The 25,143-nt window shown below is 41.7% G+C and overlaps 1 protein-coding gene across 5 annotated transcripts in view; it reads left to right on the forward strand.

Moving 5' to 3' along the window:
* HIVEP1 (HIVEP zinc finger 1) overlaps window positions 1–23,661 on the forward strand; it is a 143,998-nt gene extending 120,337 nt beyond the window's left edge. For all 5 annotated transcript variants that reach the window (XM_004753716.3, XM_013056845.2, XM_045067023.1 and 2 more), the window contains 2 exons: window positions 19,805–20,316; window positions 21,889–23,661. In XM_004753716.3, the coding sequence (XP_004753773.1) occupies window positions 19,805–20,316; window positions 21,889–23,070 (1,694 nt within the window). In that variant the 3' untranslated portion in view covers window positions 23,071–23,661. The remainder of the gene's footprint in view (window positions 1–19,804; window positions 20,317–21,888) is intronic.
* The last annotated feature ends 1,482 nt before the right edge of the window (window positions 23,662–25,143 follow it).

The following is a 25,143-nucleotide window of genomic DNA, read 5'->3' on the forward strand; positions in this document are numbered from 1 at the left end:
TTGGTTTATTTTCTGCTCCTAGCAGTCACGCAGTAAATTAACTACCATGATAAAGTGAAGAAAAAAACATTTTATTTGCTTTATTATTATTTGCTATATTGCTATTATATAGAGCCATTCAGAAGTAAAAAGCTAGGAAGAATGAATATGAGTTTGAGCAACTTTATTATTACTCACAGACTAGAAAATGAACAAAGTAGAAATATGAAATACTAATGTCTGAGAAACACAGATGTAAAAAGTAGTATTATAATATACACTCATTTACATGTTTTACTTTAAGAAGTATGTCTTTAAGAAGATGTCTTATAAAAATTAAGTAAAATATCTCTAGAGTCCTCTAAAGTTATAGGAAGGTAGTGTTTATATCCAAAATTTGCATAGGAAAATTAAGTGTGGTTTGCATTATTACCTTGTATTGTTTAGATTGGCTGATGGGTGGACTTACATATCTGTCCACTTATGTTTGTATTTCTCTGCTCATTCCAGAAGCACTTGAAGTGGGTTTTAGATGATAACTCAAACTTGATAGCCTGATTCCCTATTCAGATGGGATCTTTTGATAAAACTGGGAAGTTTTACTTGATTTTTCTCTTGGTTAAAATTTTTTTAATTACTGTAATTATGGGTGGCATACTCAGGTTTTTCACAGTTTTAATTGAATAGTAAATTGTAGCATCTAGGTGGATTTTGCCAAGTGCTATACCGTACTGGAGACCTAACAATTCTTTATGAATATGCCAGCCAGCATACCCTACTTTTGCTTTATTATGGGCTTGGAATGTATGTGTAACAGTAGTAAACATTTGTTGTTTTATATAGTGGACTTCTTTTCATTCTTCTGTTTTGTGCTTCTAAAAAAAATATTTTGGGTTTTTTTTTTAAATACAGAATGATTACAAAGAGTTTTATTACATGCCCTCAGGGATTCACACCAGACCTGATTATCTTCTCATATTTGTCTCAGGTCTTTTTCATAAATTCAGTGTATTTTTAAAAAAAAAAACAGTCAAACACACCATTATGCGTCAGGTCACCTTTGCCGGTCATTCTCCCTCCCAGAGCCGGACACTAACTGTGCCTTTCAATTCATTTAATGTGCTTTCATATATCCATGAATAGTATGTGGTTGGTTCGTTTGTGTTTTGAATTTGTATCAGCAATATCACCTTGTACGTAGATGCCTAGAAAATTAACTTTGCTTTCTAATTTTAAATGGTTTTCTAGAACAGTTTCTGTCTCTGCTCATCCTTGACTCTACCTTATACTGTAAGATTTTAAATTTTGCCTGGTTGGCTGAATGAGAGCCTGCTGTCGTGTTTTCTTGATTACTGTCCTAAAGTGGTGTCTTAGGATTCTTTGAAAAGAGGTTCCTCCTCTCCATTAAATCGGCAATAATCAGAGACGGGATCTTGCCGAACAGTTCCTCAGATGTCTTTGTTTTTAGGGGAGAAAGCCCAGAAGCCTGCATGCAGTAGGATGCTACGTGGCTGGAGAGGGTTCTATTTTCTGCCTGAACACGGCCTCTACGTGCAGCGCCCCAGGGCTGTGGTGGTCAGTCTCTTTCTTTTCTGTCTGTACCCACTCGCTAAGTAATCTCGTTCCATTTTCTGATGGAAATACCACCTGTCTGCTGCTGATTGCAGTATTCACGCCGGACTGGCGCATCTGTCCATCTGCTCACCACCTCCATTGGCGAGTCTCATGGGCCCCTTGAGTTGGACGTTCACCCCTTACCTCCAAGAAGCGCACTTCTCCTAGTGTCTTGTCCCGTCCTTCCAGCTGCTAGTCTTGAAGTCATCCTTGGTGCCTTTCCCACTTCCTTCCAAGTGTGTTCAGGATCTTCCCCACATCTGACCCCCGCTGTCGCCCACCCTGGTCAGAGTCACCACTGCCTCCACTCAGTGGCTTGGAGTACCCCTGACTGCTCTGTGTCCAACCCCAGCCCCTTGACAGACTTGCAGCACAGCAACGAAAGCGTTGGTTTTTTTTTTTTGCTGTGTTGTGTTTTGAATTACATCATTATTTTGCTGAAAACCCTCTAAAGGTCTCCTGTCCTTCAGAGTGCTTGGTCGGCTGTGCGCTGGGAGCCCTCCGGCCCACTACCTTCCCCACACCGTCTCTCCCGAGCTCGTCTTCCATCTCCTCTGGCCTTGCTCACCCAGCCGCACCCACTCGCGTCTCCCTGCTCTTCATTAAATAGCCCTGCAGGCCCCCACTCAGGCCTTGTGCTCAGTTCCTGTCTTCCAAGTGCCTCTGCCAGTTCCTGCTGGACTTAACTCGTCGTGTCCTTCAGTGCCCTGCCCAGTGCTGCCAGGTCAGCAAGGCCGTCCTGAGCCCCCCAGGCAAGCACACCTCGCGCTCTTACTGCCAGCAATACTCACGCCTCTCTGTCCTGCTTTATAGTCCTTGCGGCACGTATCCCTACCAGGTGTGTTGTGTGTTTGTGTGTGTTTTATGGAAATAGAACGTGAGGACAAGGATTCTCTGTTCGCTGCACAATCTCCGGCTCCTCGGGATGGTGGCTGGCAGGTGATAAGGTAGTAAATAGTTGTTGATTTAATGAAGGACTAGGGGAAAAAATGACCTACAATCTGTCAGAAAGTTCTTCAACCTTCTTATTTTTAGAATTGGGCATGTTAGTTTTCTGTGAAATCCCTTCACTAAAATCAGACAGTAGCTATGAGATGCCGTTTATCGCCTCTACCTGTAAACAGAGTTTACATGATATGGCCAAGGTAGACAGAGGTATTGTTGAAGCGATGACGGCGTTCGTTAATTTGTTACTGGTTGTGGGATGAGAAGGGGAGAGGGTAATTGAAGTCATCTGACTCTTCGTTTTCTCATCTTCAGTGATGATCACTCCAGATTGACGAAGACCTGTTTTTCCGTAGCTCCAGGGAAGAAAAGTTGCTTCTCTGGTTGATCTCTTTATGTATATTCAGTCTGGAGCAGCTGTAGGTGACGTGCATGCCCCCCCACCCCCGCCCCGCCACCCCAGCGCTCAGGAGTAAGCCCAGCCTCAGCTGGGGCTGGGGCAGGAGCAGGGAAGCCTGGATGGTGCAGAAAGATGACTAAGGTACCCCCAAAGAAAGGGAAGGGACTTACTTACCCGTACATCGCTTTATTTAAAAAAGTACTGGTGAGGAGGAGGGGTAAGGGAGGGCCACCTGCTGGACCAAGAGAGCTGCTTGGGCAGAAGCCCCAAGGACCGGGGAAAGGAACAGCTATGAAGCATGTAACTGGGACAGGACGTGAGAGCTGGACAGGGTGCACCCCTGACAGGGGCCGCGGGACAGGTTAGACCATGCAAGGGGGCTTTAGCCCGGGGAGTGGTGGTGCCAGCTGCCCACCTGCTCGTTTGTCCTCAGATGTAACCAGAGCCTCTGCGGTGACAGTTCGTGCCAGTTCGTGAGGTTGTGATGCTTGAAACCCATTATTTCTCTGTTATGATGTTTTTCTAGTATTTTTACTCTTTTAAACATTCCATGATACAGAAAGTGTTTCTTTGATTTAAAAAGTTTAGGTTTTTGTTTTGTTTTGTTTTGTTTTGTTTTGTTTTAATGTCATCTAAAGTCGTTGAAAGCCATTGCCTCCTCGGGCGCATAGACACCTTCTTTCAATCCGGATTATTTTTTCAAATGTTTTTGAAACAAGGAAAGAAGATAATAGGGCTTTTAATCGATGACTCTGGAATTTTCATTGCCGAGCTTTTTTGTTTTGCTTTCCTTGGTTTTTGTTTCTCTTTTCCCCTGATGATGCGCCTTTATTTTGTAGTGGGAAATTAGGCTGCAATGCCTAAAAGAAGCATGTGTTCATTAAGTGGATGGTCCCTTTCAGCAACAGCAATAAAAAATAATTCCATGGAGCAAACGCCTCTTTCTGGAAGGCTGTTTATATAAAGAGAGCACCTCAGTGCTTCTACATGCCTCATTCCCACCCAAGTTTGGGTGCGAAGTCTGGTTCGGGTTTTCCCTTGTGGCATCCAGTTGTATGTATACATAGAAATGTGTAATGACTAATTTAGAAAACTTGCTCTTCATTTATTAAATTAGGGAGCACTGTTGCCCCTGGAATTAATTTCTGTTCTCCCCATAGAATAGACGATCGTAAAAGGTAAAGGCCTGATTTGTTCCTGCTTTAATTTTTGTGTGTATTTTAAAATCCTGCTCTCATGGTCTCCATAAAGGATGTGATAAAATATAGCAGCTTGTCACAAAGTGTTTCACTTTACTGTCAGTTTCCTTTCCCAGGGGAACATGTCGGAGACCGAAGTGGCTGACTTTTAAAAAGTTAGGAAGGAGAATCAATGGTTTTCAAGTATTGCAGTTCTCAATTTCGAAATGTACACTTCCGGGTAGACTGAAGCTCCGGGGTCTGAGGCAGGTCAGTGTTGGGTGATCTGCGCCAGCTCTGCCTCTATGTACTCCCCTTGCCCACTGAGGTTCCCTGTCTCCTGGTCACAGAGTCTCCCCCGTGTAGGGATCAGACCAATGGCCATGGTTCCTTGGGAGACATCAGATGCCGCATAGGCTCCTCTGCCCATCTCGAGCCTGCTAGTGTGTTCTCCATCTCCCCTGCCCACTAGATGAAAAGCAGGGGTCAGACTGTTGTGTGATGTGGGATCTTTGCACACAGAACTTGTTGTCTTCTCTTTAATGGTGAACGGTTAGCAAATGCTTTCATGGCACCCTGCAATCTTGGTATCATTTCTCAAATTTGTAATTTAGAGTAAATCTGATATTAAGCCCTGATGCGGGGTACTGCCAGAAACTGCACTGGAATGCCGTTGCTGCACATCTGCAGTAAACATTGAGGAAAAGTCAAAGGTCGGGCTGGCAGGAAGGTGCCATAGCATGCCTCATGGTTAGCTTTCTTCCCTTTATTTCAAAAAGGTAGTCATTGCTATGGCTCTTCCAATGCCCTTTGTGCCCACATGATGGCAGTTGTTGGGGTGGGGGTGGGGGGACAGCTGATCTACCCTATGAAAAGTAAAGTCTGAAATAACTAAGTCCACCAGCTGACTGTCCTTTGTGACCTAGCTTTGCCTAAACACAGTTGAAATTTGTCACTACCAATGCTGGTAGATAATAGATACCCACTAAAAAATATAGTGAATAAAGAAAAATAAGTAGGCAGATTCAGAAGCTTCATGTCTTTTGGGAAACCGTTCCTCCAGAATGTCAGGGCTTGATCAGTGTGACGATGTACGACATTGTCTTCTCCAGATACTGATTTAAATTCCTACACAATTTTGATAGCCACGCTACATTTCCTAGTCTAACCGTGTGGTGGCTGTGCCAGCCGTGGTTTCCTATGGTACCTCAGGGAGGACGACTAGGGGGCCACCTGTGTGGTCAGTCAGTTAAGCTGACTCCAGGCATGATCCCCAGGACCTGGGATCAAGCCACAAGTCAAGCTCCCTGCTCAGTGGGAAGCCTGCTTCTCCCTCTCCCTCTGCCTGCAACACCCCCAGCCCCCGCCCCACTCATTTGCTGTCTCTTGCTTTCTTTCACATAAATAAATAAGATCTTTAAGGGAAAAAAAAGAGAGAGAATTAGATTCAGCTCACATTAATGAATGTGACATGCGCTGAGATGGTCAGTGCCAACATGACATGCATGACCTTCTGCATATATTTAAATCTTGATCACCTTGGACATCCAAGAAACAGGGTAGATCTTTTTAAAAGAAAAACAAATAACCCACAATGGTTTTGTTTGGGAGACCTGATACTAAATGCTAGAGTTTGTAGAATAGGACCCAGAAAACCTATACCAAGGGTAGTGCTTATAGGTTTAAAGGGAAAATTGGGCAGTTTGGTCATTTAATTTATTTTCTCTGTAGCACACCAAGATATATCATCAAGAAATACCATCTCTGAGCTTTCTTTCATACAACCAAATTTATTAAACGCTCATGAAAGGCCAGTGTTACTACAAAGTATCTCACCAAAATTGTGTGTGTGTGTGTGTGTGTGTGTGTCTGTGTCTGTGTCTGTGTTTTTTTTAGAGATTGAATGTGTGCAGGGGGTGGGGTGGGGGTGTAGAGGGAGAGAGAGAATCTTAAGCAGGCCCCATGCTCCACACAGAGCCGGACATGGGACTCGATCTCATGACCCTGAGATTATGACCTGAGATAAAATCAAGAGTTGGATGCTTAACTGACTGAGCCACCCAGGTGCCCCCAGAATATTTATTTCTTAAATATTATTAGCATTTGGTAACGTCTTGGCCAGCTTATGGCTTTCTGGCCAAAGTCCAAGGCCTCTTAATGCTGTATGTTTATTTAGTTATTCCTTTATGTCTGCCTCATTTTGTCTATTTTCCCCAAAGTTTTACTGTGGGTTTGTTTCTTCTTAACTTCAGAATTTATTTTCCTGGCATTTATCTTAAGTCTTTTTTTTTTTTTTTTCCAAATTATCTTAAACCCATTTCCTACTGTGCCAACCAACATAACATTCAGAATGTCCTTCACCAGAGTCATGTGCAGGTCCCCGGTTGCTAAAGACGACTCATTAAAGCTCAGTGCGAACATGGTGTGATGAAGGACCCAAGAACCTCGATTTTTTAGAATTCCTTACTACCCTTAGCAACTACAGGCTGCGTAGCTACCCATTTTATCCTTCAGTGCATGAATTCTTGTGCTAATTTCCAAGTGGAGTCGATTTACAGATGCGAGGAACCATTTACTTTGAATGAAGCAGGAGGAATTATAAGTTTCTCGAAGCCAGCCATTAAAATGTGGACACTTGGCATTTGAGAGAAGTTCCCATTTAGTTTAAAACCAGCAACTTGAGCTGTAATTTTAGTCGTTCGTGCTCACGAAGTCTCATCCCTCCAGCCAGCCCGCCCGTGGTGCTCGTCGTCGTCTGGGCCATGCAAAATTGCAGTCTCTGGAATTTCATCCCTGTGCTCTTGGGGTAGTAGTGAGTACTTTCGCGTTTTCACCTTTTGTGTCAAAAACCGTGCTGCCGGCTATTTGCTTTTCGTGCCTTGATCCAAAGAATGTTTTTGTCAACAGAATGCCGGACTGCAGTGCTAGGAATGTTAATACGTGCCCTCGGCTGCCCAACGGGGAGGACTATCCAGTGTAGCCAAGTGCAGCTGCGGATCTGATCTTGCTGGGGTTTAAGTCTAGGGTAATGTGTGGAAGAGCTTGATGTCAGACCGCAGGATTTAAAACCTGTATCATATTTGCCCTTAAAATTAATTGAATTTTTCTAAATGAAATTCTGTCGACATGAAACCTTTACAGTATATTTCTGTCATTCTGGGATTTTCAGGGAAAATATGAGTACTCCTTTTTAAGAGAACGTTCCATGTACAATACAAAACCATAATAGCTCTGGAGATTTCTGTGTAAGATAAAGTGTTAATACCATTAACAAACGACGCGGATAGGAGTCTTTTGGTTTTACTTCCTGAAGTGAACAAACATGAAACTCTGGCCCCATTATTTTCTTAATGATGTTTTCATCTTTAAAAAACAAAAACAAAATAACCCAGCAACTTATTACTGCCATAGTTGCAGGCTTTACAAGAATTTTCCCCTTCAAGTTAAGGTTGTTTGTGTCTCCAAGTACTGTTTCCAAACGTGAGTAAAACAAAAACAGGCCGCCGAGGCCGGCAGCCTGCAGCTCTGGCCTCCTGTGCATCCGATTCTTCCAGCAGGTGTCACTGTGTAGCAGCGAAGGGAAGCCCCGGCTGCCCTTCCCACCCACACTGAAGTTGGAACTACACCTTTAGAGAAACTGGGTGACAGAGTGTATGGAAACGTTCACTTTTGAAAAAAGTACTGACTCATTGCCTACCTCTTCTTTCCCTCATGAATTTAAATTCACAGAAATTAAGGGAATTAATTTTCCACTTCCATAAATTTTTACTGAGTATTGGAAAAATTTATGAGCAGGGAGGGACTATGTCTATCTAGGAGGACGTAAACTAAATAGAATTTGTAAGGGCCACGCATTTATGAACTTGTTAATAAGCAAGTGTGGATTTATTTATTTATTATTTTTTAATGTCTTGTAGAGTCTCTGGGGGACGCGGAGGGGTGAACTATAGCTTTTACCCTCCTGGAGTGTTACACTCTACACCAAAAAAAAAAAAAAAAAACAATTGGGGCAAACTAGTAGGAAATCTGTACATCTTAGCGGCATAATGACAGGACTCCCAAGTGCATGAAAAGCTGGTTGGTCCCAAGTTTTGGCTTTGATGCTTCCTAGCCACAGAGACATCTCTTAACTTCCTTGCTAAGAAGAGTTTGAGATCACTGCTGTCACGTGGTGCTGGTTAGATTGAAACAGGACAGCAGAGCCTGGATGTTGGCCGACTCTTTCTGAAAAGGGCCTGATATTGAGTATTTCATGTCCCGTGGGTCATGTAGCCTCTGTCATGACTACTAACATTTGTGGTTGTGACCAAAGGCTGCTTTGAACAGTTTGTAAACCAGTGAGCCTGCTGCGTGCCGGGTAAACTTTATTGACAAGAACACGCAGCGAGCCACAGGCGGCCCACAGCCACAGTTTGCCAGTGTCGGATAGAGCAGGAACTGTGCACAGCGTGCTGTGGTAGTTCTCGTACTATGTAACGCGCTACGGCAAAATGGACGATACCACAGAGTCTTAAATGGTAAGTTTTCTGAGTAGTTAACAAATCTGCGGTCTCATGCTTGCTGGCTTGTGATCACAGACAAGTCACTTTTCCTGTCTTCGTCTTTCGTCGGCACAATTTCTGATGTGGTAGTAATAGTGTCCTTTGGGCATAGGAGCAGGGCTAACGGGACAGTGATGTTATATGAAAGGACTTGTATTAACACAAGAGAATAGGGTTGGTGGGCTCTGCCTTGGGATGGGTATTTAAAAGGATGCCATTGTCTCCCATTCGTCTGAGCTATCCCTTTTCTCTTTCCTCTGTCACCCTGGAGTATCAGCCCTGTGTAACATACATGTAAGGTATATAATATGTAAGGTAATGATCCAGAGTTTATGTTCAGGTTTCCAGACTTGGGAACTCCCCCTTCAGGAGTTTCAAGACACAGGACATGCAGAGATAAACATTACTCTGTCCTTGTCCTGCGGAAGGAAAGCTACAGAGAGAAATCCCAGCCCTTCTTAACTCCTCTCCAAGCTGTACGCCTGTGGCTCTGTCCAGGGAGAAAGGTCCAGGGAAGCCACTCTGCAGCTTTCCCACCCATCATACCTCCAGCTTTAGTCTGAACCTTGCCGGGATCAAGGCAAAATCAGATTAACATGGAGCCAAATAGTCTTCCGTCCTTCCACATTAAATGATATATGATGTTCTTTTTTAAACCCTTCATGTAAATTGCATGTGTATGTGTGTGTATAAAATTTAAAAATTTTAAAGATTTATACTATTCTACAAGTATTCTTAAACTTCCATAGTTGCTACAAAGTCCAGTGTATGTGTTGTGAAGTTAACGTTGAGTGATTAGTTTCCATTCTTGGGGATTGCATTTTATAGGTTCTGCTATGCGTAATCAAATAATTATATGAAGCTTTTAATTTCTGTGCCTATAAACATTCAACTCGTGCATATTTATAAGCTAACTTAATTTCTATAATTTATTGTTGACCTTTCAGAGCACTCTGTAGTTAGATTTTTAAAATAGGATATTTGAATGTGCAACATTTAGCCAGAGACTCAGGAGCCCCACGAACTATGGGCTTGACACTTCAAAATAATTACCTACAGTTTACATTTTTTAAATCATTATCTGAGAAAATATCAAGTCCTTATCTGCTCCTTGTCCTAGTTACGATCAAATAGCATTGGTGTGTATGTAGCGCGAAGCCACATTCTCCCCGAGCCCCGGTGGCTGGAAGAACCCTATGTCCAGCTGACTAAGAGATGCAAAACCAGGTACAAAATACAAGGTAGGAAGAGTTGTAGGTGCTGAAAATTTAACACATGTATTTGGGAGAAATTTCCTGTGCTTCTAAAAATTCACCAAGAGGAGCATTGGATTTGATTTCAAGAATTAATGGTTTCCTACTAAACAATAAGAAAGAGAAAATTGCTTATCAGAGAAAGAAGCCTTGATGGGTATAAAAACAGCAGGGAAGTGGCTATTGTGCAAGTGTATCTGAAAGAGACAGAATATTGGTGTTGAGGGAGTAAAATAAAGACCCTGGAGTGCTGGCAAATTGTTTGTTTTAGGCAACTTTCTAAGAGATTATTTTCATCTTAAGAGAAAAGCTGCAAAACGCGTATAGAGTTCCTGTATACTCCTCACCCAGCTTCCCCTTATGTTAGCATCTTACAGAACTGCGGAATGTTTGCCAACACTAAGAGATTAACTTCAACTCAACATTAGTAACTCAAGTACAGAAGTGACTTGAGTTTCACCACCGATGTCCTTTCTCTGGCCCAGGATCCCCTTCCGAATCCCGCATGGCGCTTGGCAGTCATGGCTCCTTTGACTCCTCAGATGACTTCCTCGGTCTGTGATGTCTCTCATAACCTTGCCAATTGTAGAGAATACTGATCAGTCATTTTGTAGGATGTCCTCAGAGTGGGGTTTTCTGGTGGATGCTTATGATCGGATTGAGGTTCGCATCATTGGGAACATGCTATAGAGTGATTGTACTTGTCTCAGTGTTGTCGTATCCGGATATGTCAACAGGTATTATTGGTCACGTTAGCCTATATTAACATGATCTTCCAGGACTCTGGAGGGACTTTGGCTAATCTTCCAGGGCTCTCTACTGTAAACTTACTGTCATTCCCTTTGTAAATATTAAATGTTTATGGGAGATACTTTGAGACTCTGCAGATACTCTGCTTATACGCTGATGTATCTTGCCTACAATGGGTATTACTAGGGTGTTCTGATTTATTAATTGGGATTTTTCTGCAGGGAGAAGTTACCATTTCTTCATTTGTTCTTTCATCCTTTCATTCATTTACATCTGTATGGACTCAAGGATATGTATTTTATTCTTTGGGTTATGATCAGTCTTACTTTTTCTTATTGTGTAGCTCAAGTTCTCATTAGCCATGAAGAGTTGAGGTCTGTTCCTGTGCCCTTTTGACTTGCCCCATCTTTGTTGTTGTTGTTGTTGTTGTTAAGAATTTCCTTATTTTCTAGCACCCCTAGATGTTTCAGCCCTGACATCAACCATTTCTTGAAGGACCTCTGGTTCCCCCTACTGGAGAATGGTGTTTAGAAACCAAGATCTTGCAGGTGGTGTGTTCATTGCTACTGACCTGTCATTGCTTCTGTCCTCTGTCACTGGGTAGAGTTAGGAAGTATATGTACATATGCTAACTCCTACCTACACACACACCTATATTCATTTCTGTATCTGTGGGGGGAGGGGGAGGCATGCACACACACACATACATAAACACACACTTATGCAATATACATGAATAAAACATGAGTCCATATTGATAGTCCCAATTTCAGTCCACACGGTTGATTCTAGTCTCTATTTCCTTCTTTTTCTTTCACCCGCAGTGAGGAACCTGGTCCCCATCTACACTATGTTTACATATTTGTTCAGCTCTAGTTGTTTTTTCTTCTTTTTTTTAAGATTTATTTGTTATGGGGGAAGGGCAGAGGGGAAGAGAGAGAGAGAGAGGGACTGTCAGGCAGACTCCCCGCTGAGCATGGAGCCTGACATGAGGCTCAATTCCATGAACCATGAGATCATGACCTGAGCTAAAACCAAGAGTCAGACATCCAACCGACTGAACCACCTGGGTGCCCCTTGCAGAGCTTTAGTATTAACTAATGAACCAGTTTCAGAAATCCTAACCCACTTGCAAAAAATCAGATTTACAGTTGCAGTCAGTGTTTATGTGCAGTTCTTTTTGTCTTCAGCCTTCACTCCATCCGGTCAGAACCCTCACCCAGAGGGGAGCCTTTTTCCCAACCCTTCAGAGCGGTTATGCAGTTCACTTGTACTTCAGTTGTGTCATCTGTCTTGGCTTGCATTCCATCTTGGATATGTCCCACATCCTGACTGATTTTGTTTCTGTTGACATACCGTAAAGTTCACTTCATGGCATTGAGCTCACTCGAGGGCGGTCTTTGACAAATGCATAGAATGGTATGTCCAACCCCACAGTTCAATACAGGGGCATTCCATCACCCCTCAAATTCCCCTGTGCCATTCCCTTATAGACATCTGGTGCCCCTACCCAACAGCCCCTCACAACCACTGATCTCTTTCTTTCCCTATGGTCATGAGTTTTCCAGAGTGCCATATGAAAGGAATAATAGAATAAATAGCCTCGGGGGTCTGGCTTCTTCCATTTAGTTCTTTTGTATTGCTGCGTAGTATTCCAATTGTATCAATGTGCCGTACTTTGTGATCCAGACTGGTGGAAAGATCTAGATTGCTGCCAGTATTTGGCAAATATGAATAAACCTGCTGTAAGACCTTCATGTTAAGGTTTTCATATGAATGTAAGTTCCCATTCCTGCACAGTTTGACATGAGGAGTGGAATCTCTGGGTATTGTGGCTGGGAGACGCATAGCTTTATAACAGGCAGTCAAACTGGTTTTCAAAGTGTCTGTGCCATCTTACATTCCCACCAGCAATGTAGGAGAGTCCAGTGTTCTGTGACCTTACCGGCACGTTTTGAAAAAAATATTCTAATGGGGGGTACAGTGGCATTTCATTGCAGTTTTTACTTGCACTTCTTTGACTGATGACAATGAGCATATTTTCATATGCTCTTTGCTTTCCAGATGCCTTCTTTGGTGAAGTGTTTGTTCAAAAATTTTGCCCATTTTTTTAAAGTGGGATATTTATTTGCTTATTGTTGAATTTTGATATTTTTAAAATAAATCCTAGATACAATTTCTTTGCCCGAAAGGTGCCTTGTAGGTGTTTTCTTGCAGTCTCTGCTTGTCTTTATTCTTTTTTTTGTAGTGTCTTTCTCAGAGAAAAAAAGGGCTTTTAAAAAATATTAATGAAGCCTAGTTGATCAATTTTTTAAAATTATTTTTGATGTCATACATAAGAAATCTTTTGTCTACTCCAAGGTTACACAGATTTTCCACAGTTCTCTTTAAGAAGTTTTACAGTTTTATATTTTACATTTAGATTGAGTTATTGTATAAGGTATAATGTGTCATTTTTTTCATATGTGGTTGTCCATTTGTTTCAGCAATAATTTATTGAGAAGACTGTCCTTTCCCCATGGAAACCGCCTGTCAAAAATTTAGCAAACTAAAAAAAAAAAAAAAAAAAAATTTAGCGAACTATATTTGTGTGGTTTTTTACTCTGATTCTCTCCATTCATCTGTTGGTCCCTATATGTCTGTCCTTCTGCTGATACCACACTGCTTGGGTCTGAGCTCTTCAACTTTCCTTTTCCTAAACGTCTCTGGCTATTCTAGTTTTTCTTTCCCTTGAAATATTGTCAATATCTGTAAAATGCTTATGAGATTTTTAATGGAGTTGTATTGCATCTGTAGATAAAATTGGGGAAGAAATGCTTTCTTAACAATACTGATATTTCCAGTCTGTGAATATTAGTATATCTCTTCATTTATTTCCTGTCTTTGGTTTCTTTAACTAGTATTTTGTAGTTTTCAACATACAGGTCCTTTTTTAAATTTATACTTAGATTTCATTATTTTAGTGCTATTTTAATTAGTATTGTATCTTTAATTTTGAATTCTAGCTTTCATTGGTGGGTCATAGAGTTCTTAAAAGTTTTTTTCTAAGATTTTACTTACTCATTTGAAAGAGAGACAGAGTTAGCAAGAGAGAGAGCAGGAGTAGGGAGGAGAGGGAGAAGCCGGCTCCGCACTGAGCAGGGAGCCTGCCTGGAGACTCTTGATCCCAGATCACAACCTGAGTTGAAGGCAGATGCTTAACCAACTGTACCCTTAATAGATTTTCTATTATCCTTTTATTGTCTCTGGATTTATAGTAGTAGTCTCCTTTTCTTTCCTAATGCTGGTAATTTGTATCTTTTTTTCTTGGCCAGTATTACTAGATATTTATCAATTTTATTCTTTCTTTTTTTCAAAGATCCAGCTTTTGGTTTCATTGACTTTCTCTGCTTTTCTTTTGTCGATTTCTTTATTTCCATTCCTATCTCTATTATTTCCTTTCTGCTCCCTGCTTTGGTTTTTATGTTCTTTTTCTAGCTTCTAAATGTGAAAACTCTGATTATTTATTTAAGGCCTCTCTTTGAATAGAAGCGTTTGATACAGTACATTTCCCAATAACCACTTCTTTAGCTGCCTTCCACAGTTTTCATGTTATATTTTAATTTTCATGTAGTTCAAAGTATTTTTGACCTTTCTTTGAGACTTTTTCTTTGACTCAAGGATTATTTAGGAATGTTGGGTAAATCTGGAATATTGGGGGATTTTCAAGCATCTTCCAGTTATTGGTTTCTTGTTTCATTCTGTTTTCATCCAAAAACATACTCTATATGACTTTCATTACTTAAATTTGTGGAGTTTTCCTTTGTAGCTCTGAATATGATATATATTGGTAAACGTTCCAAGTATACTTATAAGGAAAACATATTCTCCTTTGGGTGGAATGTTCTGTAACTGACAGCTGGGACAGGTTATTTGATAGTGTTTTTCAGGTCTTCTGTGTTCTGATTTTCTATATTCTTTTTCCATGAATTACTGAGAGTGAAATGTTCTGAAGTCCTCAGCTATAATTGTGGATTGGTTTATTACTTTTTTCAGTTTTAGCCTCATTTATCTTGAGGCTCTGATTTCATTGCTATGCATTTAGGATTATATATGTTCATAGTGAGGCTAACTTTGTATCATTACGTGATGTTCCTGTTCAGTCTTGATAATATTCTTTTTTCTCAAATCTACTTTGTCTGATATTAGTATACTAGTATTTCCATCTGTAATTTAGTTAATCTCATAAGGTATATCTTTCTCCAAACTTTACTTTCAATCTGTTTGTCTTTATATTTAAAATACGTTTCTTGTACACAATACGTATACTTGACACTTGCTTTTTTTAATCCAGTTTAGCAATTTCTCTCCTTTAGTTCATGTTAGACTATTCCTTTTAATGTCATTTTTCCATGTAGTAGAATAAAATGTATCATCTTGCCAGCTGTTTTTTATTTCTTTTTTTTTTTTACTTAATTGAGCATTTTTTATGATTTTGTTTTTTTTCTTTTTAAATTTTTTCAATTTATTTATTTTCAGAAAAACAGTATTCATTATTTTTTCAGCACACCCAGTGCTCCATGCAATCTGTGCCCTCTATAATATCCACCACCTGGTACCCCAACCTCCCACCCCCCCGCCACTTCAAACCCCTCAGATTGTTTTTCAGAGTCCATAGTCTCTCATGATTCACCTCCCCTTCCAATTTACCCCGACTCCCTTCTCCTCTCTAACACCCCTTGTCCTCCATGCTATTTGTTATGCTCCACAAATAAGTGAAACCATATGATAAATGACTCTCTCTGCTTGACTTATTTCACTCAGCATAATCTCTTCCAGTCCTGTCCATGTTGCTACAAAGTTTGGTATTCATCCTTTCTGATGGAGGCATAATACTCCATAGTGTATATGGACCACATCTTCCTTATCCATTCATCCGTTGAAGGGAATCTTGGTTCTTTCCATAGTTTGGCAACCGTGGCCATTGCTGCTATAAACATTGGGGTACAGATGGCCCTTCTTTTCACGACATCTGTATCCTTGGGGTAAATACCCAGGAGTGCTATTGCAGGGTCCTAGGGAAGCTCTATTTTTAATTTCTTGAGGAATCTCCACACTGTTCTCCAAAGAGGCTGCACCAACTTGCATTCCCACCAACAGTGGAAGAGGGTTCCCCTTTCTCCACATCCTCTCCAACACATGTTTCCTGTTTTGTTAATTTTGGCCATTCTAACTGGTGTAAGGTGATATCTCAATGTGGTTTTAATTTGAATCTCCCTGAGGGCTAATGATAATGAACATTTTTTCATGTGTCTGATAGCCATTTGTATGTCTTGATTGGAGAAGTGTCTGTTCATATCTTCTGCCCATTTTTTGATATGTTTGCCTGTTTCATGTGTGTTGAGTATGATTTTGTTTTATCTCTTCCTTGTCCTGTTATTCATACCTTGTTATATTATTTACAATTATATTTATCCCCTCCTTGACTTTATTATTTATACCTTTTTGAAAAATTGAGTTGTCTTCCTTCAAATAATGGAACATTACTTCACAGGTAGTGTGAAGACTATGTAACAGTGTATAACAATTCCTCCTTTCCATCCTTTGTGCTGCAGCTTTCCTCCCTTCTCCATTTACCAATGCTATAAACACACAGCATACTGTGACTGTTGTGGACATTCAGTTGTCTTTTAGAGCAAGCAATTAAAACTTTAGAGTAATAATTTTATCTTTATCCTATTTCTGAAGCTCTTCATTTGCATGTGTGTGTGTAGATCCACATTCCCATCTAATACTATATTCTCTCTGCCTAAAGAGCTTCCCTTTTACATTTATTGTGAAGTAGGTCTGCTGGCAGTGAATCTGCTCAGTGTTTAGGTTTTTCTAAGAAAGTCTGAATTTCTCCTTCATCTTTGAAAATTATTGCCAATGAGCATAGACTTCTGGGTTGAACCATTTTCTTTTTGTCATTGTTACTGTTTTTCATTGGTAGTGTTTCATTTCATTCCTTTTCGTAGTTTCCTTCTCTCAGCTGAAATTCCCACTAGACGTTTCATGTTGTCCACCATTCCCAGGAGAGCCTTTAACACATCGCTTATTTTAAATGCTCTGGCACATCTGATGTCTGTATCCCATCCAACTGGTTCTGATTGCTTTTTCTCTTCTGAGTATGGTTTTTTTACCCCCTGCCTTTCTGTATGCCTTGTAATTTTTGTTGAGAGCTAGACATCTTCTGTAAGACAGCAGAAACTGTAAACAGTCTTTCTGCCTCCTAAGGGGTGTGTCCCTCCTGCTGGGCCTTTATGTGGGCATTAGAGTGTCTCTAGTTAGGAATCTGACCCTGTGTGAAAGATCCATTGTAGCTATGGCAACTCTGAGAGCACCAGAGGCTTCAGATTGCTACAGAGATAATTTGTCTTTGGGGTGGTGAGTGGATTATGAGAGCAATGCCTGTTTCAGTCCCAATTTTAGGTCTTCCTTGTGTACTGTGTCTCAGTGAGAGTCACTGTACACATTTCTGTTCTTCTCCTGTCCCTCGCCCAGCAGTTTTTGGCTGTTACCTGTCACTTAAAGGTCTTAGCTTGGTATTTAAGGGTGAGGAGGAGGACAGGATGCCACCTGTGTTGTGATTCAGGCTGTCTTCCACATGTACCAGGTTCTTGGGTTTCTGGGCCGTGGCCCTTGTGCTTCCCGACCACTGCCTCAGCCACTGCGGTAAATCAGCTGGTAATCTTTTCCCTCTTCAAGGAGTAGAACTGTTTTTTCTCCTATTCCTCACCTTTCGCCACTGCAGTATGTTTTCACCACTGTCCTGAGTGCAGCGATGCTTGTGCCCTTCCCTTCACAGGGTAGCGTTTCTTCCTAGTGGGAAGGGAGGAAGTGGATCCAGGTGGAATATCTTGTCGTTTCTCTATGGCCGCCACTCCTGTCCTCCATATCTGGATCACAATGGATACTGAGTGCTCTCTTGTGTGAGCACTTGAGTGGGGTTCACAGGATAGAGCCTGCAGGAGAACATGGTTTCAGAGGATTCACACAATCCTGCCAGACCGTAGTTGGCTCTAACCTGCATGTCAGCTGTTTAGCTGAACTCTTCCAGCCAGTGTCCCATTGCCTCCACCCCAGGTGATGCAGACTTGCTGTCTCCTCTCTTCCTGCAGACACTGTCTCCACTTGGAGTTTGGACTCTTTGACTAGGATCTCAGCTTTACGAGGCATATTGAAAAAGTTGGAAATATAAAATTAGGCCTGTTCTTTTTAAAAATAGAGTAATAGTTCTTAAGGAAAAGCAAGTTTCATCCTAGTTAGATTTTGTAGCAGGGCTGACCTCTGATGAAATCAGCCTCCCTCTCCAGTCACCCGTTCTCCTAATCATCTGGTATTTTCTGATTTTCTTCAACTTTCCCCTTTAAGAGGAGAAAAAAACAAAGTACCTAAAAATGTCTGATTTGGCACTATTGTGGCAAACTCAAAACAAATGGGTAATTACGCTTCAGTTTTAGAATTTCAAACATCAGATAGGATTGCAGAAAGGTATCTGTGAAGCAGGAGGCACAGCAATTACCCAGAAACCACCCATTCCATCTCTAGCATGGGCACCTGGTGGGGATTCAGCAAATCAGTGTTATTTTATAGCAAAACAGCAGAACCCCTCAGGCAAAAAGCAAATGAAAATCATATTTTAAAGTAGCCTACATGCATATGTTTTTGTTCTTGAATGTTTTAATTCTAAAAGTAACATATACTTGAGATAAACAACTTAAAAATTCTAACCCATTCCGTCTTTTTGAAATAATCACCCTCAGATGTTTTGGTGTCCATCTCTTAAGACATTTCTCTGAGAACTTATCTTTGTCATATACAAGGAGTAGTAAAATAAATCAAGATGCAGATCATTTGCTATATGCAGGAAATAAACCTCTTCAAAATACATGTGTAAAATCAGATGTTAAGAAGTATGTAAATGAAGAATGTTTCAGAGCTAAGTTGAACGCAATGTGATGTCTTTATTATGGCTCATGACAAAAAATTAGGGTGGACGTTTTGCATTCATCTTTCTCCTATATTTTTTTTTTGAAGTTTATTAGCTTTCTAAGGGAAAGCACCTTTAATTTTGTAAGATTTTTGAGCAGTTAGAGTTCTAAATCCAGTTCCACATGAGCTTATGAGAATTTTAAAACCATTTGAAACAGGACCTTCTTGAATATTCTTTGTTAAACACAGTCCCACATGAGGATATGAAGCTGATATGAATGGCTTTTAGTTAACGTTCCTCTTCGTGTGAGGAGTTGAATTATCATAATGAAAAAATGATGGGAAAATTTAGCACCTCTCTTAGTAAAAAAGAAAATAAAAAGTAGATGTCTTAAATATTAAAGAATATTACTACCCAGAGGACAATGGAAACATATCTAAAATACTATTCATGCAAATATTTAATATAATTATTAAATAAAATTATTTCACTTACTAATACAAATGGCCTCAGGTTTTTGTGTTTGTTTTTATTTTAATTTGTCCAATAAAAGGGAAATACAAAGTAGTAAGAAAGAGCTCAGGAAGAATTGTGTTGAACTCTCAGTTTTGGTTTTTTTTTTTTTCTTTTAAGATTTTATTTATTTATTTGAGAGAGAAACAGTGAGAAAGAACATGAGCGAGGAGAAGGTCAGAGAGAGAAGCAGACTCCCCGTGGAGCTGGGAGCCCAATGCGGGACTCTATCCCGGAACTCCGGGATCATGACCTGAGCCGAAGGCAGTCGTCCAACCAACTGAGCCACCCAGGCGTCCCAAACTCTCAGTTTTTTAAATATCTTTCAGTCTTCTTTAATAGTTAAGGCCTTTATTTCTGATTTTCTTGTTATAACTGCCCTTGCCTGTCTACTCTTCCGGAGGTCCATTTCACATTCTGCATCCCTAACAAGTGTCCTGGCCATTCCACTCTCTGTCAGCACCTCCCCTCTCTGATTCCTGGACTGACTGACCTATTCTTCCCCTCACCACTCTCCTCACCTAACCTGTTGGCTTTTTGTGTGTAGAGCCCTCATTTGTTCTATTCCTCACAGCATTGCTAAGCTTATAATAATAATAATAACAACAGCAATAAAAGGTTGCACTTGTCCACATGCAAAACATTCTATAACATAGTCCCTTGGTTGTTTTTATTAGATGAAAAGCCAAGATTTGGTTTCGAGCGGTCTGGGTATGACCTTGAAGAATCAGATGGCCCAGATGAGGATGATAATGAAAACGAAGATGACGACGAAGACAGTCAGGCCGAATCTGTCTTGTCAGCAGCTCCCTCTGTTACGGCCAGCCCGCAGCACCTTCCATCTAGAAGTAGCCTCCAGGACTCTGGGAGTGTGGAGGAGGACATCAGGATTGCTGACTGCTTCTCTGGGGTGCACACTGACCCGATGGACGTTCTGCCCAGAGCCTTGCCCACCAAGATGACTGTGCTAAGCACAGTACAGTCAGACCATAGCAGGAATACAGAGTCCCCGGCAAAGACCAGGCAGCATGGTACAAAAGACGGAGAAGAACCAACGACTCCTGTAGACTCTTCTCAGTCACCCGACACTGCGCCCAGATCCCCATGTCACCAGATGTCTGTAGACTACCCAGATTCAGAAGTAATTCTGGGAGGTTCTGTGGCTGGAAAGACTATCACTTTAACACAGGTAAATACTTTGTTGTTGGTTTCCTTTCGTTTAACCTGTTAAATAGGGGGATCCTAATGGCTTGAGAAAATAATGGACTTAAATTATTTACTTCCGGCTAAATCATTTTGTTTAGCCTTAACTTTTTGTTTTATTTAAGGGTAAAGGAAATTTGTGTCTTTTGGTTTCTTGCTAGGTATTCTAATCAGAGTTCACATATTGTCATCATAAATCTGTAAAAGGACCAAATGGATCTTGAAAATCAATTCATTGAAAAAATATGTATGTGCCCTTAGGAACATGAACCTTGGGACCTCGTTGTCCCCGTGCTTACCCTGAGTTCTTTTTCCACTGGCATTGATGTGATGTATTTACACTAAATTATCCATTTTGTACTTTTTCCCCATTGGCAAGACAGCTACCAGATTTTGTGGCAAAGTTGGTGTGACCCAAATAATGTACCAAGAAGTTCACTTTGCTTGAATGATCGAAGTGCCGTGGCACTTTAGAGAGCTTCCTGCCAGAAAACCAGCTCAAGGCCAGACACAGGCCTACAGAAACACAACCTACATGTGCTGTGAACAAGTCTCTGCTTTTACCCCTGGCGTGGCTCATGAGGAATATTTAAGTCTGTGACGAGTATAGTCATCTCCCTGACACTTGTCTTGCCTCACGTATGGATTGACGATGGTCATAGGATGTATTTTTAAACGGGGCAGATTCTGGTTTGGGAGGAAACCCTGGAGAAAAATATACTCTCTGCAAGCTTGGCTTTCTAGAGACTATTCCTAAATTAATATAGTTTAACTTTATTGCACTAATACTTAAGTCCTATTTGATATTTAAGTTAGCATATGCATTATTGTAACTCTGTAATGTAGATATTATCAAGAAAAAGCTAATATTTAGGTGATAGTCTCGTTCGGGAGGGAGATTGGCAAGATTTGTTCCTTTTCGACTTCCAGATTTGGCCACCTGTGCTCTCATCTTCTCTAGCCTAAAATGACTGACACACCTCGCAGTGCCTAGAAATCTGGTTTTCAGTAGACATTTCGTAAGTTTATGAATGAAGGAATGAAGGAACAAAGGAATAAATAAACTGCAGATTTTTTTTTGAAATTAATGACAACCAGTCTTCCAGTTGATTTTCCCTTAGAGTTGACATTGATAGCCAGCTAGTGTCACAATTTCTCACTAACTCCTAATCTCTAAAATAGGGTAGAGCTGGTAGTGCCGTCAATAACAACCACCACAACAGAAGTAGAACAACAGTAGTGTAATTACGGCTATGCCGCAAGGTTAACTTTCCTATAAATGAAACGATACCCAGGAAATTTGATTGAAAACTGCAAAGTAATATACAAAATGTGTTGCTGTTATTGGTACTCAAGATTAAAGATGTAATAGATTTTTTTTAGTTGGCAGTTTATTTATTTATTTTTTTAAATGTAAACATCCTTTTCAGCAAGCTTGTAATTTTTATACAAATATACTTGCTTCCGCCTGGTTAGGAAGAATAGATTTGATGCTAGCAATTTAGCTCCGTGACCGAGAAAGCCATGCTCTAAAAGGGTTTTGTGTCCTGCCTTTCAGAGCGCAGCATCTGTAAGACTTCCTCCTCCTGCGGCGGAGCGCTGCCCTCAGACAGCAGCGGGGGTTCCTTTGGGGGCTTCGCCTCAGCCGGACGCTCCAGAACAGAAGCAGCAAGTGACCCTCCAGCCCCCGGCAGGCCTGCCCTCCCCCCAGACTCATCTGTTCAGCCACCTTCCTTTGCATTCTCAGCAGCAGTCCAGGACACCCTATAATATGGTTCCAGTCGGGGGGATCCACGTGGTACCTGCCGGCCTCACGTACTCCACGTTTGTGCCCATCCAAGCTGGGCCAATGCAGCTGACGATCCCAGCCGTCAATGTCATTCACAGGACTGTGGGCGCTCCCGGGGACTCGGCCACGGAGGCTTCGGGCACCACCCACGCCGCGGGAGTGGCTGAATTAAGCGGCGTCGTGCCATGTATCCCCATTGGCCAAATCCGAGTGCCGGGCCTGCCGAACCTCAGCACCCCGGGCCTGCAGCCGCTGCCGTCCCTGAGCATGGAGACCATCAACATCTTGGGCCTCACCAACACGAACGTGGCCCCTCAAGTGCACCCGCCGGGGCTCGCCCTCAACGCCGTGGGGCTGCAGGTTCTGACCGCAAACCCTTCCTCGCAAAGCAGCCCCAGCCCCCAAGCGCACATTCCAGGCCTCCAGATCTTGAACATCGCGCTGCCTACCTTAATCCCCTCGGTGGGGCAAGTGGCCGCCGTGGACACGCCGGGCGCCCCCGAAATGCCGCCCACCCACAGCAGAGCGCGGGAGGCGCCGCCCAAGCCCGCCCCGGCAGCCGGCACCCACCAAGGCGGCGGGACCACGTCTCCTCAGGGGTCTCCTCAGGTCCAGCGGGCAAATGCAAAAAAAGTTCCAGACCCCTCTGCCCCCACAAGAGACCCGGCCAGGCCCGATGGCTCAGGTAAAGCAGACACAGGGAAGGCCGCCTCTGTGAATCATGTGAAGCCCCAGCCTGAGCTCGCGCGGGTGCAGGGCGAAGTGGCCTGTGCCGCCGAGCCTCCTCCACAGGTGCGTCCTGAAGCCTTCCCGGAGCCCCCCGGCCGGCCCACCCTCTCTCCGGACAGAGCGGCGCCCAGGCCCGCAGCACCGCCCCGGAGGCAGGCCGCCGCCCAGTTCAGCGACGTGAGTAGTGACGACGATGAGGACAGGCTTGTGATAGCGACCTAGGGGCTCTTTATTGGGGGTGGGGGGGCGGGTTGGTTTGGTTTGGTTTTTTGGTGTTTTTTTTGTTTTTTTGTTTTTTTATATAACACTTAAAGGTTTCTTTGAAAACCCTCCTTTCCTTAAAGCACATTTTTCTGACATAAACTCATGACTAATCTTTGTGCAATCATGAACTTTTGACCAATAATTGTTGTTTTGTGTCTGCTCCAGCCATTTTTGTACATGTTGTATAGACACTTGTGCCTTTTAGGAGTTTATGTTTAGAAGCTGTACAGATTGTTGAATATCTATATACATAAAATATATATTATATATGTATATGAAAACCAGGTAGTTATTTGTGTTTAGAAAAAAGAAAAAAACCTGTCAAATAAATCAAATGATTAAATTATATGTTGCATTGTTAAATATAAATTTTTATGGCTGTGGGGCAGAGTTTCTGTGTATAAATTAGTATGTAAACTCCATATTTATTGTATTCATATTAGTCTTTGAAAATGGGTCTGTCCTTCTTGTGTAAGACAGTAACTTTACACTTCAGACAGATTTTCTGTGTCATGAAATGTTTCAGTAAAATATTGTTTACTGACTTTACCATTGCTTAAGTTGTGCCTTCTTTATATACCCATAGTCAGTAATCTGTATTCAGAAAAGAGCCACCCAGCACATTCTTTCCACACTTACACCCACCCTTATTTTGGAAAAACGTGTGAAACTTGGGGAAGCCCATATGACTGAGAGGCTTATGTTACTTATTTTTGAGAACTCATTTTATAGGTATTAACTTCCAAAAGATTCAGTACTCATGAACACCTGCAAATAGGTAGAGCATATAGCCTGGAATGGGCAAAGTTCCTAAATGCGGTTGTGACAATTTCTGGTAAACATAAAATAACTTAAAAACAATTGGATGGGAGTGCCTGGGTGGCTCAGTGGGTTAAGCCTCTGCCTTTGGCTCAGGTCAGGATCTCAGGGTCCTGGGATTGAGCCCCACATCAGGCTCTCTGCTCAGCAGGGAACCTGCTTCCGCCTCTCTCTCTGCCTGCTGCTCTGCCTACTTGTGAACGCTCGCTCTCTCAAATAAATAAATAAAATCTTAAAAAACCAACAACAACAATTGGATGAGGCCCGTGAACCCAGTCTCTCGGGCTCCGCCGCCAGGTCTGTTCATTACCCACTGGCTCTTTCCCTCATAGGAAGTCCTACTGATGATGCTCAGAGAACTCTCTGACCAAACGCACAATGCGGAGGGTCCAAGATTGACAGAGCCAAACTCAGACTTATAAATTACTCACGTGACTCTCTTTAGAAATGATTATTTCCTGCCCTGTAAGGCTTAACCACCCTTCCTCGTTCAGAAAACATTCACAGTTCCCATTGCAGTGATTTGCATTATTACTTAAGCATTACACATGCTAGATTGTGAGAAAGCGTTTTAATATTGAAATTGAATATGTAGCATATCATTAAGGCAATGTATTCAGATTTTTTAAAGCACTCCTTCATGGGGATACCAAGGGTGTGAGCTGGAGAGACAACAGACTACTGGGGGAAGTACTGGAGACCTGCTGTTAGCCAGTCCCTGCTTTCTGTGACTTTGGGAAAGGCACCTGCCATCTTAGCCTGCGTGCCCTGAGCCTAAATTATGATCTCTAGTATGCAGTCTAGCCCCAGCAGGCTTAGATGGGTCTGTGATGCTTTTGATGCGTGTTTGAATTTTTATTTACACTTACTGACAGATTAACAATTACCAAAAATACAAAAAAAAAAAAAGTTTTCTAAGATAGATTGGAAAAGAATTCTAGAAACTTATTTATAAGAATTGCATTGCTCCGTCAATATAGTTGTTGAAAATGAGGTCCACTATCTGTCAGATTTCTCAAAATTCATGTTTTAACTTTATGTCATGCTTCCTATTATACTTTCTGTTGCACTTTGCCTAACATTTTAAAGCAGTATAGCAAACATTTTCATTCTAGAATCATATTTTAGGTATGTACAACTTCTCTAAACTCAAAAGTTTTAATGCTCAGAATTTGGTAATTGGTTTGTTGTTGTTGTTTGTTTTTTTAGTTT

Source organism: Mustela putorius, unplaced genomic scaffold (assembly GCF_011764305.1).
Source record: "Mustela putorius furo isolate JIRA1106 unplaced genomic scaffold, ASM1176430v1.1 tig00003870_pilon_pilon_pilon, whole genome shotgun sequence".
Lineage (NCBI taxonomy): Eukaryota > Metazoa > Chordata > Mammalia > Carnivora > Mustelidae > Mustela > Mustela putorius.